The 15,314-nt window shown below is 46.2% G+C and overlaps 1 protein-coding gene across 1 annotated transcript in view; it reads right to left on the bottom strand.

Moving 5' to 3' along the window:
- Positions 1 to 11,691: 11,691 nt before the first annotated feature.
- LOC141053928 (uncharacterized) overlaps positions 11,692 to 15,314 on the bottom strand; it is a 37,010-nt gene continuing 33,387 nt past the window's right edge. The window contains exon 2 of the mRNA XM_073551098.1: positions 11,692 to 14,343. Within this exon, the coding sequence (XP_073407199.1) occupies positions 12,152 to 14,343 (2,192 nt within the window). The 3' untranslated portion in view covers positions 11,692 to 12,151. The remainder of the gene's footprint in view (positions 14,344 to 15,314) is intronic.

Raw genomic sequence — 15,314 nt, 5'->3', positions numbered from 1 at the left:
CGGGGTGATGAGGATGATGGTGACACGCAGGCCGCACATCACAGCTCACACTGGGTAGGTAGCAGCGCACGGTGACTCCCCCAGATACCCAATAGCGGCAAAGCTCTGCCGCAGGTATCAGTGCACGGGGGCTGCTGGGGTCCGGCAGGGTGTGTGCTCAGTCAGAGTGCACGGACGTATCAGTGCGCCGCACGCGGTGTCCGGCGGGCGGGGCTAACATCTAGGAAGTCGAAGCAGAGAGTCCTCCTCTTACTCCTCTCCCCTTGCGCGTCGGCGCCGCTGCAAAGTACCAGATCGCGGCTCTGGATCTCCCTGGTTCGGGGAACTGGCTGCTTTTTTAACAACCGGTTCCACCGAACCGGGGAGAACCGGCCAAATCCCACCCCGGTACAGTATACACATATACATATAAACATACTATACACACACATACACCGTACATTTACACACATATCATACATACATATAGACATACACATATACTGTACATACACACACATATATACCATACATATATACACACACATACATGCACATAGATATAGTAACATAGTTAGCAAGGCCGAAAAAGACATGTGTCCTTCCAGTTCAGCATATATTCCATCATAAAAAATCCCCAGATCTATGTCCTTCTAAAGAACCTAATCACTAGAGTGGAGCGACTTTTGGTTTTTTAAGGTCGAGTTTCGTTTCGTGAAACCCGACTTTTCCAAAAGTCGGGTCCAGCAAGATCGGCCGATTATAGGGAAAAGTCGGGGTCGTCCTGAAACACGAAACCCAATGTAAGTCAATGGGGAATAAAAGTCGGCAGTGAGAGGAGGACAGGAAACACACCTACAGTGCCCATTTGAATGCCAAAAGCATCAATTCTTCTTACTTAAGCTTGTCAACCTTAATTAACTTCATAATACAAGTTACGCACTGAAAAATGGGGGTTATTTGGCTAAAGTTGTGGGGGGGTAGGGCTGGCTCCAGGTTTTCATGTGCCCTGGGCGAAAGAGCGCCCCTTTAACACATACCACAACTCATCATGCTCCGATACGGCAGAGAAATAGCGGTATAGTACAATGAAAAATACTTCACTTTTTACATCTCATGATGAGGCCCATCTATTTCTCCATACAGAATCATTGGTCCCATATAATGTTTGAAACAGTATATGATGAGCTCCACATAATGCTACAGTATATGTTGGTCCCCATGGATGAAGCTCCACTGTCTTATGGGCCCAAATAATGCTCCAAACATAATGGGCCCCATTTCTAATGCTCTAGTGTATAATGGGCCCTGTAAATGCTGCTCCAGTGTCTGATGTCCACTTTTGGAATGTTCCAGTGTATGGTGGGCCCCATCTATCATTCTCCAGAGTATAGTGCTCCCCAAAAATTGCTGTCCCAACATTGAAAACAATCAAATAAGTCTCCTCGCTAGGGAATCCCTGTACTAGTCTGGACTCCTCGTCGTCCCCATCTTCCATCTCACTGCACAGTATTTCAACCTTGCAAGTGCTGTGATCCTGAGCAAGCAGGGGGGGCCCACTCGTTGGCGACGGCACTGGCACAGGGCCCCTGATAGTACGGTGGTGTGTCTGATGGCGGGTGGGCCGAACCTGCACTTTCATCTGCAGCTTCCTCTTTGTCACCGTGTAAGATGGAACTGTATATGGGAAGGGTAACCTGAGTTTCATCAGGGTCAGATTCAGGCCGTGTAGCGTGCGAGGGGAATGTAGTGGTCTGGGTCAATGTACCAGCAGATTCATCGAGCAGTGGCTGGGCATCAGTGCACTTGTGTCGCCCCCAGGAGTACGGTCGCCACAGTGGCATTACCTTCCTCCTAGGGAGTGTGATGTCATGCTTGGGAGCAACGAAGGATCTCTCTAGCAGGTTAACTAATTGGGCGGCGTTATTCCCACGAGTCATGACCCTCCAAACAGCATTCATGAAGGCAAAGTGTTTGTTTTACGTGGGCAGTATGGTTGCAAAGCTGAACCTTAAAGGAATGTCCAGAAGGGCACCACCAGGAGTGGAGCCTACGGTTAAATTCGACTCCACCTGGGAAACCTCAACCATGCCAGCTACAGAAAAGATGCACACATTGCAAGCTTAATTCCGTTAACGAACGAGACTCCGTCATGCCCCGCGGTCTGAGTCCGGCTTACTAGAGGGACACGTGAGGCTCTGGCACATGAGATTGGCCAATAACTGGTGTGTCATGCCCTTACATGTCTGTGGCTGCATGTGCGCTACACTGAAAAGGCCAGCGTTTGTCGCTTACAGGTGCAGATAACCCGCTGAACAACGTTAGTGATGGGGATCACTGATTACAATTATTACCCGCGAACGATGATTTCCCAGTAAGTGCAGGTCAACCGCAGTTCCGGAATTAGGCCTAACCGTCATTCCTGAAAAAATGAAAAACTTACGCGTGCAAACCACAGGTGCTGTAGCTTGCTTAACAGCTCGCCAGCCGTTCTCACGCCCAGTATGGATTACACGTGATTGCACAAAGGTGAGAAAGGGTACCGTATCCCCGAATAACATGTATGGATAGCGTACACATTCAAAATATATGTCTATACATCAGGAGGCAGGCTCAGACGGTGATAGGCCCAGTATGGCTTGCATGTGATTGCACAAAGGTGAGAAAGGGTACCGTATCCCCGGATAACATGTATGGATAGCGTACACATTCAAAATATATGTCTATACATCAGGAGGCAGGCTCAGACGGTGTTAGGCCCAGTATGGATTGCACGTGATTGCACAAAGGTGAGAAAGGGTACCGTATCCCCGGATAACATGTATGGATAGCGTACACATTCAAAATATATGTCTATACATCAGGAGGCAGGCTCAGACGGTGTCAGGCACAGTATGGCTTGCACGTGATTGCACAAAGGTGAGAAAGGGTACCGTATCCCCGGATAACATGTATGGGTAGCGTACACATTCAAAATATATGTCTATACATCAGGAGGCAGGCTCAGACGGTGTCAGGCACAGTATGGATTTGACGGCCCAGACTACACAGCGGAGGAGCAGGGAGAGGTAAAGATTGCAAATGCTGGGGCCCTGCCCATGCAAGGGTGGCCCACTCGTGGGCGTCGGTACTGGCACTGGGCCCCTCATAGTACGGCGGTGTGTCTGACGGCGGGTGTGCACCACCACCGTCAGAGACACTTGATTGCACTATGAGGGTCCCTGTGCCAGTGCCCGCGCCCAAGAGTCGGCCTACCCACCTGTCCAGGGCAACGGCACTCGCACGGTGTCTTGCGCTAGGTGGTGACCACGGCCATGGGGGGGGAGGCAGCACAGTTAAGGAGTTTTTGAAAGTGGCATATGTTGATGTTGGACATTCAGCTGATGCAAAAGGCGAAATAGGTCAAGTCCCAGGAAGAGGTGGACCAAAGCAAGCCATTTTTCTGTCACCCTATGTGTCATCAGGGGAAGGTGGGACAAAATCCTTGGAAACCCATGCATGGTTCATTTTAATGAAGGTTAGATCATCCACATTTTGGGTTGACAGACGGGTCCTTTTTTCTGTCAGGATTGATCCAGCTGCACTGAAGACTCTTTCCGATAGCACACTTGCAGCTGGGCAAGCGAGCTCCTGTAAGGCATATTGTGCCAATTCAGGCCAGGTGTCCAGTTTAGCGGCCCAATAGTCAAAGGGGAATGACCTGTGTGGGAGAACATCGATATGGGAGGAAAAGTAGTTTGTAACCATAGTTGACAACTGCTGTCTCCTGTCACTTTCCATCGATGCAGTATTACCAGTTGTGTGAGTGGTACTTGAAAAATCAGTCCACAACATTGTCATGAAACCCCTGTCTCCAACGCCACTTCTGCTGTGTGCACCAGGAACACCTCTGCCAAGCTGCCCCCGGCCCGTACGGCTCGTGTGAGAACCATCACCGCTGCTGTGTGCTGGGAATGCCTCAAGCAACCGATTTACCAGAGTTGCTTGTTTATTAGCCAATATTAGGTCAAGGTTCTCCTGTGGCATGATGTTTTGTAATTTGCCTTTATAGCGTGGATCCAGGAAGCTGGCCAACCAGTAGTCATCATCGTTCATCATTTTGGCAATGCGGGGGTCCCTTTTTAGGATCAGCAAGGCATAATCTGACATGTGGGCCAATGTTCCCGGTGTCAATGATGCACTGCGAGTGCTGGTTGGAGGAGCACTTTCTGGAAAATCCACATCCCTCCAGTCACGCACAAACCCTGTACCAGACCTTGCCACGCCAACATTTTCACTTGCCCCACGAGATGCATCCTCCTCCCCTAAGTAATCATCCCCATCATCCTCCTCCTCCTCTTCTTCCTCCACCTCATCCAGGAGAGGTCCCTGAGCAGACAATGGCTGAATGTCATCAAGGATTCCCTCCTCCTCATCAACATTGGCTGCAGAAGCCTGCTCCTTAAGGTGCGTCAAAGTTTGCATGAGCAGACGCATAAGTGGGATGCTCATGCTTAGGATGGCGTCGTCTGCGCTTACCAGCCGTGTGCATTCCTTAAAACACTGAAGGACTTTACAGAGGTCTTTCAGCTTCGACCACTGCACACCTGTCAACTCCATGTCTGCTCTCAAAGTGCCTGGCCGTGTATCCTCCCACAAATGCATTATGGCCTGCCTCTGCTCGCACAGCCGCTCCACCATGTGCAGGGTGGAGTTCCACCTTGTTGCAATGTCGATAATGAGGCGGTGGTTGGGAAGGTGGAGCAATCGCTGCAGCTTCTGCATACGAACGGAGTATACAGGCGACCGGCGGATGTGCGCGCACAGTCTTCGCACCTGCTGGAGCAGGGCTGTTAACTCCGGATAATTTTTGAGGAAGCACTGCACCACCAGGTTCAAGGTGTGAGCCAAGCAAGGTATGTGGCTGAGTTTTGAAAGTGCTGTGGCTGCCACAAAATTACGGCCGTTATCACTAACTACCTTGCCTGCCTCAAGATGTACACTGCCCAGCCATGACTCAGTTTGTCGCTTCAAGTACTCGGCCAGCACCTCGGCGGTGTGTCTGTCGCCCAAACACATCATCTGCAACACAGCCTGCTGACGCTTTCCACTAGCTGCTCGATAGGGGGACACCTCGTGTGCAACAGTGGCAGCTGCAGATGGAGTGCTCGTACGACTGCGCTCTGTGGATGAGCTTTCGCTTCTGGAGGAGGAGGAGGAGGAGGGTCGAAGGCCTACAGCCAACTGTTTCCTATACCGTGGGCTAGGCAGCACTGTCCCACCAGCGCTGTCCCCTGTGGACCCTGCATCCACCACATTAACCCAGTGCGCAGTGATGGACACGTAACGGCCCTGGCCATGCCGACTGGACCATGCATCAGTTGTGAGGTGCACCTTTCCGCTCACTGACTGCTTGAGTGCATGGACAATGCGGTCTTTCACATGATGGTGGAGGGCTGGGATGGCTTTGCGAGAGAAGAAGTGGCGACTGGGTAGGTCATAGCGTGGTACTGCATAGGCCATGAGTTCGCGGAAAGCTGCGCTTTCCACCAACCGAAAGGGCATCATCTCAAACGAGATTAGTTTGGCAATGTGGGCGTTCAAACCCAGTGTACGCGGATGAGAGACTGAGTACTTTCTTGACCTACTCATAGTGTCTGGGAGGGTGAGCTGGACTTGAGAGCTGCATATGGTGGAAGTAGCGGTGGACAGGGCGGACTGAGAGAGGGTTGATGATGGTGATGGAGTTGTTGTTCTTTCTGATGGCCTAGAATCAGTCTTTCGTTGATATAACAGTGGGATTCCCTGACTGCTGTGGCCTTGCAACGACACCTCAACATTTGCTGCTGTGCTAACCGGTAGGCTTACAGTGGGGGAAACAATGTAGCGCTGCTGACTACCTTCGTTGTGATCAGTTGCACATGTGGCACTTGATGTTTGGTGTTGTGTCCACGCTTGCAAGTGCATGGTGGTTAAATGTCTAAGCATGCAACTGGTATTCAAATTTTTCAGATTTTTCCCTCGGCTAAAGGTCTTTGCGCACTTCTTACAGATAACCTTGGCCTGATCATGAGGATTTTGTTCAAAAAAGTGCCACACTGCACTCTTCCTACTTTGGCAGACATTTTGCGGCCTAGCACGCTGTGATCTTTTGACCCTCTGGACAAGCTGTCCAGCAACTCTTTTGATTTTTGGAACCTGTCTTTGGAGTGCTCCGGGCCTGCTAGATAACAGCTGTTGCGATGTCGATGTCTGCTGTGGATGCTCCTCATCTGAGCTATTGGAAGCAGCACCCTCTTCCCCCAATTGATGCCAATCTGGGTCAACAACTGGGTCATCCATCACCTCCTCTTCAATGTCATGTGCACCTTCCTCTGTGTCACCGTGTATGGTGGTATAGTGTGCGGGATGGGGCACCTGAGTCTCATCAGGGTCAGAATCTGGCTCTGTACACTGCGAGGACAATGTAGTGCTCTGAGTGAATGTACCAGCACAATCATCTATCAGCGGCTGTGCATCAGTGCACTCCATGTCAGATTCATCTTGGCCTGGGTAATTCACCATTTCACTTGATAATCCAGGCATGGTATGTGAAAACAGCTCCATGGAGTAATCAGTAGTATGGCTTGCGTCATCCTTCAATCTTGGTTGGGGTGAAGGACACAAGGAAAGGTGTGGTTCATGAACATGAGCCTCCAATGACGACTCAGTGCTTTTACTTTTTACAACTTCAGAAGAGGAGGCGATAGAGCTGGAGGCTGAGTCAGCAATGTAAGACAAAACTTTTTCCTGATGCTCTGGCTTTAAAAGCGGTTTGCCAACTCCTAGAAAACTAAGCCTTCGAAGCCTTATGGAGCCAGACGATGACGCAGGCTCAACACCTCCTGCATTCGGTCCTATTTTGCTCTTGCCACTACCATCAGATCCACCACCAACACCATCATTACCAGCTGCCAACCCCCGCCCAATTCCAAGGCCTCTTCCACCAGCCTTCCTCATTTTTTGTAGAAATGTAGACAAAATCCAACAAACTATATAGTAATGTAAAACAAGGTACAAGGTGTCTATAGGACAGGGGAGATTTTGAATTTCTGCACACACTGGTGGACACTGGACACTTTTGGATTGTGTGAGGCCCACTGAATATTAGAGCGCTATGTCACAGGCTCGATGGCACAGGTGTGAAAAAAGTGACTAGAGGATAAGGGAGATTTTGAATTTCTGCACACACTTGTGGACACTGGACACTTTTGGATTGTGTGAGGCCCACTGAATATTAGAGCGCTATGTCACAGGCTCGATGGCACAGGTGTGAAAAAAGTGACTAGAGGATAAGGGAGATTTTGAATTTCTGCACACACTTGTGGACACTGGACACTTTTGGATTGTGTGAGGCCCACTGAATATTAGAGCGCTATGTCACAGGCTCGATGGCACAGGTGTGAAAAAAGTGACTAGAGGATAAGGGAGATTTTGAATTTCTGCACACACTTGTGGACACTGGACACTTTTGGATTGTGTGAGGCCCACTGAATATTAGAGCGCTATGTCACAGGCTTGATGGCACAGGTGTGAAAAAAGTGACTAGAGGATAAGGGAGATTTTGAATTTCTGCACACACTTGTGGACACTGGACACTTTTGGATTGTGTGAGGCCCACTGAATATTAGAGCGCTATGTCAGAGGCTCGATGGCACAGGTGTGAAAAAAGTGACTAGAGGATAAGGGAGATTTTGAATTTCTGCACACACTTGTGGACACTGGACACTTTTGGATTGTGTGAGGCCCACTGAATATTAGAGCGCTATGTCACTGGCTCGATGGCACAGGTGTGAAAAAAGTGACTAGAGGATAAGGGAGATTTTGAATTTCTGCACACACTTGTGGACACTGGACACTTTTGGATTGTGTGAGGCCCACTGAATATTAGAGCGCTATGTCACAGGCTCGATGGCACAGGTGTGAAAAAAGTGACTAGAGGATAAGGGAGATTTTGAATTTCTGCACACACTTGTGGACACTGGACACTTTTGGATTGTGTGAGGCCCACTGAATATTAGAGCGCTATGTCACAGGCTCGATGGCACAGGTGTGAAAAAAGTGACTAGAGGATAAGGGAGATTTTGAATTTCTGCACACACTTGTGGACACTGGACACTTTTGGATTGTGTGAGGCCCACTGAATATTAGAGCGCTATGTCACAGGCTTGATGGCACAGGTGTGAAAAAAGTGACTACAGGATAAGGGAGATTTTGAATTTCTGCACACACTTATGGACACTGGACACTTTTGGATTGTGTGAGGCCCACTGAATATTAGAGCGCTATGTCAGAGGCTCGATGGCACAGGTGTGAAAAAAGTGACTAGAGGATAAGGGAGATTTTGAATTTCTGCACACACTTGTGGACACTGGACACTTTTGGATTGTGTGAGGCCCACTGAATATTAGAGCGCTATGTCACTGGCTCGATGGCACAGGTGTGAAAAAAGTGACTAGAGGATAAGGGAGATTTTGAATTTCTGCACACACTTGTGGACACTGGACACTTTTGGATTGTGTGAGGCCCACTTAATATCTGAGCGCTATGTCACAGGCTCGATGGCACAGGTGTGAAAAAAGTGACTAGAGGATAAGGGAGATTTTGAGTTTCTGCACACACTAGTGGACAATGGACACTTTCGGATTGTGTGAGGCCCACTGAATATCACAGCGCTATGTCACAGGCAGAAATTGGCTAGTGTATCACAAACTACAAGGTGTATGTAGAATTGGGCAGAATAGGAATCTCCTTAGAGTGTAGGTCTGTAAGAACGGAACAAGTCCTCCACTTATCCTTCCACAGTGACACACAGATAGCTTCACTGTGGCCGTGATAACAGCCGTTACACGGTACTGAGAGGAGCGTGCACGTACACGGCTGTCCGGTGTACGTTAAATTGTCAAGCTCCGTGTTTTTTAAGTATACGGACTGACACATGCTGTCTCTCTATAGTTTTGAATGCGATCAAACAGCAAATATATTTAACTGTTTGAAAGCTAGACAAAACTAGTAGGTGCAGGTCTGTAAGAACGGAACATGTCCTCGACTTATTCTCACAGAGTGACACACAGATAGCTTCACTGTGGCTGTGATAACAGCCGTTACATGGTACTGTGTAAGGAGCGTACACCGCAGTATGGTGTGAAAAAATGCACGCTCAGTACCTCAGCAGGACAAAAAAAAAAAATTGGGATTGCTTTTAAAAAAGCAGTTTGCAGAGCAGTGGGTAAACAGCAATGCAGCTGTCAGGAAGCCTTAGAAGGCAGCCTAACAACCAACACCACTGATACACCACAATATAGCCTCCCCTTGCACTGCACACAGTGACTGGTGTGTTGTACAGGCACAATCGCTAGCAGCAGAAGCAGTTTTTTTTTCTTCTTCCCTGCCTAACGCTCTCCCTACAGAATCAGCAGCAACCTCTCCCTATGCTAAGATCGGCAGAAGTAAGATGGCGGTCGGCGTGCACGCCCTTTTATACCAAAGCAAGCCAATCACTTGCATGCCCTTCTGAAAGATGGTGGTGACCCGTGCCTATGTCATCACGTTGCCCACAGTGTCCGTGGATCCTGATTGGCTGAAAAAGAGCGCAAAACAAACTTTTGAAACGCGACTTTGGCGCGTAAGTCGCCGACCTCGTGGCCGACCTCATCCTAGGGTCGGGTTCCGTTTCATGAAACCCGACTTTGCCAAAAGTCGGCGACTTTTGAAATTTTTCGACCCATTTCGCTCAACTCTAGTGGCTAAGATTAATGTTTCAGGTGCACCCTGGCCTCCCATCACGTGCAAACAATGTCCATTACTTCTCATACCTGTGGTTTCACTTTCTGCTCCGTCAGAGTCCCCTCTGCGCTGCTAAAGGCTCCCTATAGACGGTTCCGCACAAATCGAGACAGTCCATTTCAACTTTCAAATGAACAACTTTACCGGTTCGTTTACGCAGCACATTCATATTCTTCACAGCATCAACAAGTTCCACATTGCACGTTTCTTCCACTTTCCCTGTATTTCTCTCTATCACACGGCACGTACCCAGGTCGGACCATATCATGCGGTACCTCAGCGTCCTCCCCGTCCAGATCTGCTACAGTTAGGCGTTCCCCAGTCTGATTTGCCCTAGACATAAGAGCATCAGCCCCCAAAGTCAGCTGCCACATGGTGTGCGACCTGCCTTTCTGTACTGTTTTGACTTCTCCTGCAGTTCTTCTTACGGCCTACAGTACATTGCGGGGTCATACCGCCATTGGTGGTAACGCAGCGTCCTCCCTGTTCAAACTCACTGCGCTTGGGGGTTCCCTCAGCCATTTTGCCCCAGATCTGAGGGCATCAGCCCATGCGATAAGTTGCCACATAAGTGGACAGATTAGACCAAGATAGAGGTTTTTAGTAAAGCACATCATTTGACTATTTACTGAAAACAAAATGAGGGCAACAAAGAAAAGAACACAGTACCTACAGTCAGATATGGTGGAGGATCAAAGATATTTGTGGTTGTTTTGCTGCCTCTGGCACTGGGTGCATTGACTAGGTGCAAGGAATCAAGAAATCTGAAGATCACCAAAGATTTTTGGTTGTAATGTAGTGCCCAGTGTCAGAAAGCTGGGCTTGTATCATTGGTTGATGGGACTAAGAAACTTTATGCAACAGTCATAATATGTTGACTATGAAAAGTATCATCAGAGTGTTTGTTCTCAGAGCATTCCGTGAAGTGTACTGTCAGTGTACTCCTGGCCTTCAGTAATAAACATTATCTTCTTTAAGATTTTATCTCTTGAGTCCTATTCCACAACAGTAAGAATATCCCATAATATATAAGGCATACATTATTTAACAATGGCCAAACATGTATTGTACACCTGACAGGAGGAATAACACTGTACTGTACACCTGACAACAGGAGTAATACTCTGTACTGTGCACCTGACAGGAGTAAAACACTATACACCTGACAGGAGGAAAAATCTACTGTACTGTGCACCTCACAGGAGGAGTAACATACTGTACACCTGACAGGAGGAATTGTGGCACCCCAGGAGTCTGGTTGCCACAGTGGCATTGCCTCCCTCACAGGGGGTAATGTCATGCCTGGAAGCAAAGAGGGTTCCCTTTACAGGTAACAGCAGCATCCAACACTTTTCCTGACTTCAGACCAGAAGAAGGGGGAGCTCAAAACCTGGTTTCAGGGAAGCTTCCCTATACGTTCTGGCCTGGAGGCGGGGCTAGTCAGTCAGTAGCAGAGAGACTGCAAGAGACAGTCTGAGGGAGACAGAGAGGAGAGAGGAAGTAAGGAAGAACTTGAGGAGTGAAGCTGTAGATAAGCTCACTCCAGGGCCAAGTGCTGGAGACTGGACGCCGGAGTCCGTGGTTGTGCGGGTACTGAAGTCCCAGCAGCTAAATCCCGAGGGCACCTTTCTTCATTCTTATTGCATGTGATTGTCTGTATATTCATACTTTCTACATAAACTATATATAAAACAAGGGTATGAAAGGAAATAACCGAGGTCTCATGCTGTCATCCACTCACAGTTCTAAGGGGCAGGAGGGAGCGAGTGACCATCTTCTCACTACTCCTGCATGGAGAGGTTGACCCTAGGACAGACCCTACTGTAACCCTTTAAACCGCCTGAGTTCAGGGCAGCCTCTTTATGCTCAAGCACAAATTGTGCAAATAATATTGGCCCATGTCTGAGAAATATATGATTTTTGGGGGGATGGTTTTAGTCTACCCAAGCATCAGGAGAGCACATGATAAGATTCAATAAAATATAGTCGTATATTGAATATTCATGAAGGATTTATAGTAGGAAAATACAGAATACGACATGTTTTATTGTTTTCTTTATTGTATCCTTGAGACTATTTGGTCATTACATATAATCTTTGTACTAACCAGTAATGTTTTTTGTTTCATAGCCAAGCATTAAATTGTAGCTAAATATTTATATTTCCTTGGCATGTTTTTAAAGCATTGTTGTTCATAGGTGATCCAGACCCTGAGATCCTCACCGATTGGTCAGACAACAATGCAGGAGCGCTCCTGCACAGTGGTGTAGAGACCTGTAGTCTGTCTATTGAGTTTGTACACCGCTGTACATGCACTCGTGAATTAGCTCAGCAGTTCTCAAAATAGAGCATCACATTTACAATCATACTATGAATATGGCTTCTCTCCTGTGTGAAGTATCTCGTGATAATTAAGCTGTGATTTATGTGCAAAACATTTCCCACATTCTGAACATGAATATGGCTTCTCTCCTGTGTGAAATTTCTCGTGATAATTAAGCTGTGATTTATGTGCAAAACATTTCCCACATTCTGAACATGAATATGGCTTCTCTCCTGTATGAATTTTCTCGTGACTATTAAGATGTGGTTTATCTGCAAAACATTTCCCACATTCTGAACATGAATATGGCTTCTGTCCTGTGTGAAATCTCTCATGATAATTAAGATGTGATTTCTGTGCAAAACATTTCCCACATTCTGAACATGAATATGGCTTCTCTCCTGTGTGAATTTTCTCATGATAATTAAGCTCTGATTTATGTGCAAAACATTTCCCACATTCTGAACATGAATATGGCTTCTCTCCTGTGTGACTTTTCTCGTGACTATTAAGAGTTGATTTATGTGCAAAACATTTCCCACATTCTGAACATGAATATGGCTTCTCTCCTGTATGAATTTTCTCATGACGATTAAGAAGTGATTTATGTGCAAAACATTTCCCACATTCTGAACATGAATATGGCTTCTCTCCTGTGTGAAATTTCTCGTGATAATTAAGATGTGATTTATGTGCAAAACATTTCCCACATTCTGAACATGAATATGGCTTCTCTCCTGTATGAATTTTCTCGTGACTATTAAGATGTGATTTTTGTGCAAAACATTTCCCACATTCTGAACATGAATATGACTTCTGTCCTGTGTGAAATTTCTCGTGATAATTAAGCTGTGATTTATGTGCAAAACATTTCCACCATTCTGAACATGAATATGGCTTCTCTCCTGTGTGAAATTTCTCGTGATAATTAAGCTGTGATTTATGTGCAAAACATTTCCCACATTCTGAACATGAATATGGCTTCTCTCCTGTGTGAAATTTCTCGTGATAATTAAGCTGTGATTTATGTGCAAAACATTTCCCACATTCTGAACATGAATATGACTTCTGTCCTGTGTGAAATTTCTCGTGATAATTAAGCTGTGATTTATGTGCAAAACATTTCCCACATTCTGAACATGAATATGGCTTCTCTCCTGTGTGAAATTTCTCGTGATAATTAAGCTGTGATTTATGTGCAAAACATTTCCCACATTCTGAACATGAATATGGCTTCTCTCCTGTGTGAAATTTCTCGTGATAATTAAGCTGTGATTTATGTGCAAAACATTTCCCACATTCTGAACATGAATATGGCTTCTCTCCTGTGTGAAATTTCACGTGATAATTAAGCTGTGATTTATGTGCAAAACATTTCCCACATTCTGAACATGAATATGGCTTCTCTCCTGTATGAATTTTCTCGTGACTATTAAGATGTGATTTTTGTGCAAAACATTTCCCACATTCTGAACATGAATATGGCTTCTCTCCTGTGTGAAATTTCTCGTGATAATTAAGCTGTGATTTATGTGCAAAACATTTCCCACATTCTGAACATGAATATGACTTCTGTCCTGTGTGAAATTTCTCGTGATAATTAAGCTGTGATTTATGTGCAAAACATTTCCCACATTCTGAACATGAATATGGCTTCTCTCCTGTGTGAAATTTCTCGTGATAATTAAGCTGTGATTTATGTGCAAAACATTTCCCACATTCTGAACATGAATATGGCTTCTCTCCTGTGTGAAATTTCTCATGATAATTAAGCTGTGATTTCTGTGCAAAACATTTCCCACATTCTGAACATGAATATGGCTTCTGTCCTGTGTGAAATCTCTCATGATAATTAAGCTGTGATTTCTGTGCAAAACATTTCCCACATTCTGAACATGAATATGGCTTCTCTCCTGTGTGACTTTTCTCGTGACTATTAAGAGTTGATTTATGTGCAAAACATTTCCCACATTCTGAACATGAAAATGGCTTCTGAATTGTAAGACCTCTCTGATCTTCCACATTTCTTCTGTGACTTTTATTTTGCTTTATAATCTGTGATGAATTTGGTGATAACATTTCTTTACAGAGACCAGAAATCAGATCTTTGCTGTGAGGTGCTGAGGGTATATCGGAGGCGCCAGCATGGTCTTCATATGTATCTCGTGTAATACTGCAATCATCTGCTTTACAATACGACAAAATCAGATGTCCTTCAAAGTTCCTGGTGCACTCATCTGCCAAGAATTAAATTGATGTTAGTTTTTGAGAATAATGTAACCTCAAAAATTATATTTATATATATATAAATAGTACACAATTAATTTAAGAAATTCTGTGTAAATTGCAAGATAGGTAGCAAATTGTTAATAAAGGGAACCTACCATCAGATTGATACCTGTCGATACATGTCGAACTATGGGCTGCATTGATCAGACACTGGCTGCACAATGCTCACATGTCACAAGCGGAAGGGCAAGGGCAGCGCACTCCGCAACACAGTAGAGTGTGACGGGGAATGTAGATGTAGACCTTGATTCTTTACAAGGTAGAAATATGTTTGTAAGGCCGGGGTCACACTTGCCGTATGGAAAATCGGTCCAAGTCTCCCTGCCGAGGGTCGCAGGAGTGTTCTCCGTATGGTGATCCATGTGTAATGCGTTTCCAAAGCGATGATGCGATTTTCTTGCACCTATGTATCCGTATGGCTTTACATTTCTCACTGCTTTTCCCCATTTAATTTAATGGCTCAATGGGTTGAAATGAGAAAAATGTGCGCGTATTCGTTACAAGATACACAGATGGTCGGTGTGGTGTCCGAGTTTTTCTCGCACCCATAGACTTACATTGGAGAGTCACGGACGATATACGCGTAAAATCGCAGCACGCACGTCGAATACGCCCGAGAAAATAAACGGTGATGGGAGCTGCCCCATAGATTAACACTGGTCCGAGTGCTGTGATCTTTTCTCGCATAGCACTTGTCCGTATTGTACGCTAGTGTGACCCCGGCCTAAGGCGCATTATACCTCCGTTCTTGAGAAGATAATTGTGCTGTCATTTCGCAGGACCCTGGTCCAGAGGCCACATCTGTAGTCTGTGGACACCAGGCAGGAACTCTGCCAATCACGTAATACCGGCTGAAACCCTAGATCCTCTTTTGATTTGTAGTCCTTGGATGACGTTATCACTGCGGTGTGAAGAATAC

The sequence above is a fragment of the Dendrobates tinctorius genome, unplaced genomic scaffold (genome assembly GCF_039654945.1).
Source record: "Dendrobates tinctorius isolate UK_male_01 unplaced genomic scaffold, ASM3965494v1 ptg000173l, whole genome shotgun sequence".
NCBI classification, from domain to species: Eukaryota; Metazoa; Chordata; class Amphibia; order Anura; family Dendrobatidae; genus Dendrobates; species Dendrobates tinctorius.
This window is presented reverse-complemented; position numbering and strand designations above follow the sequence as displayed.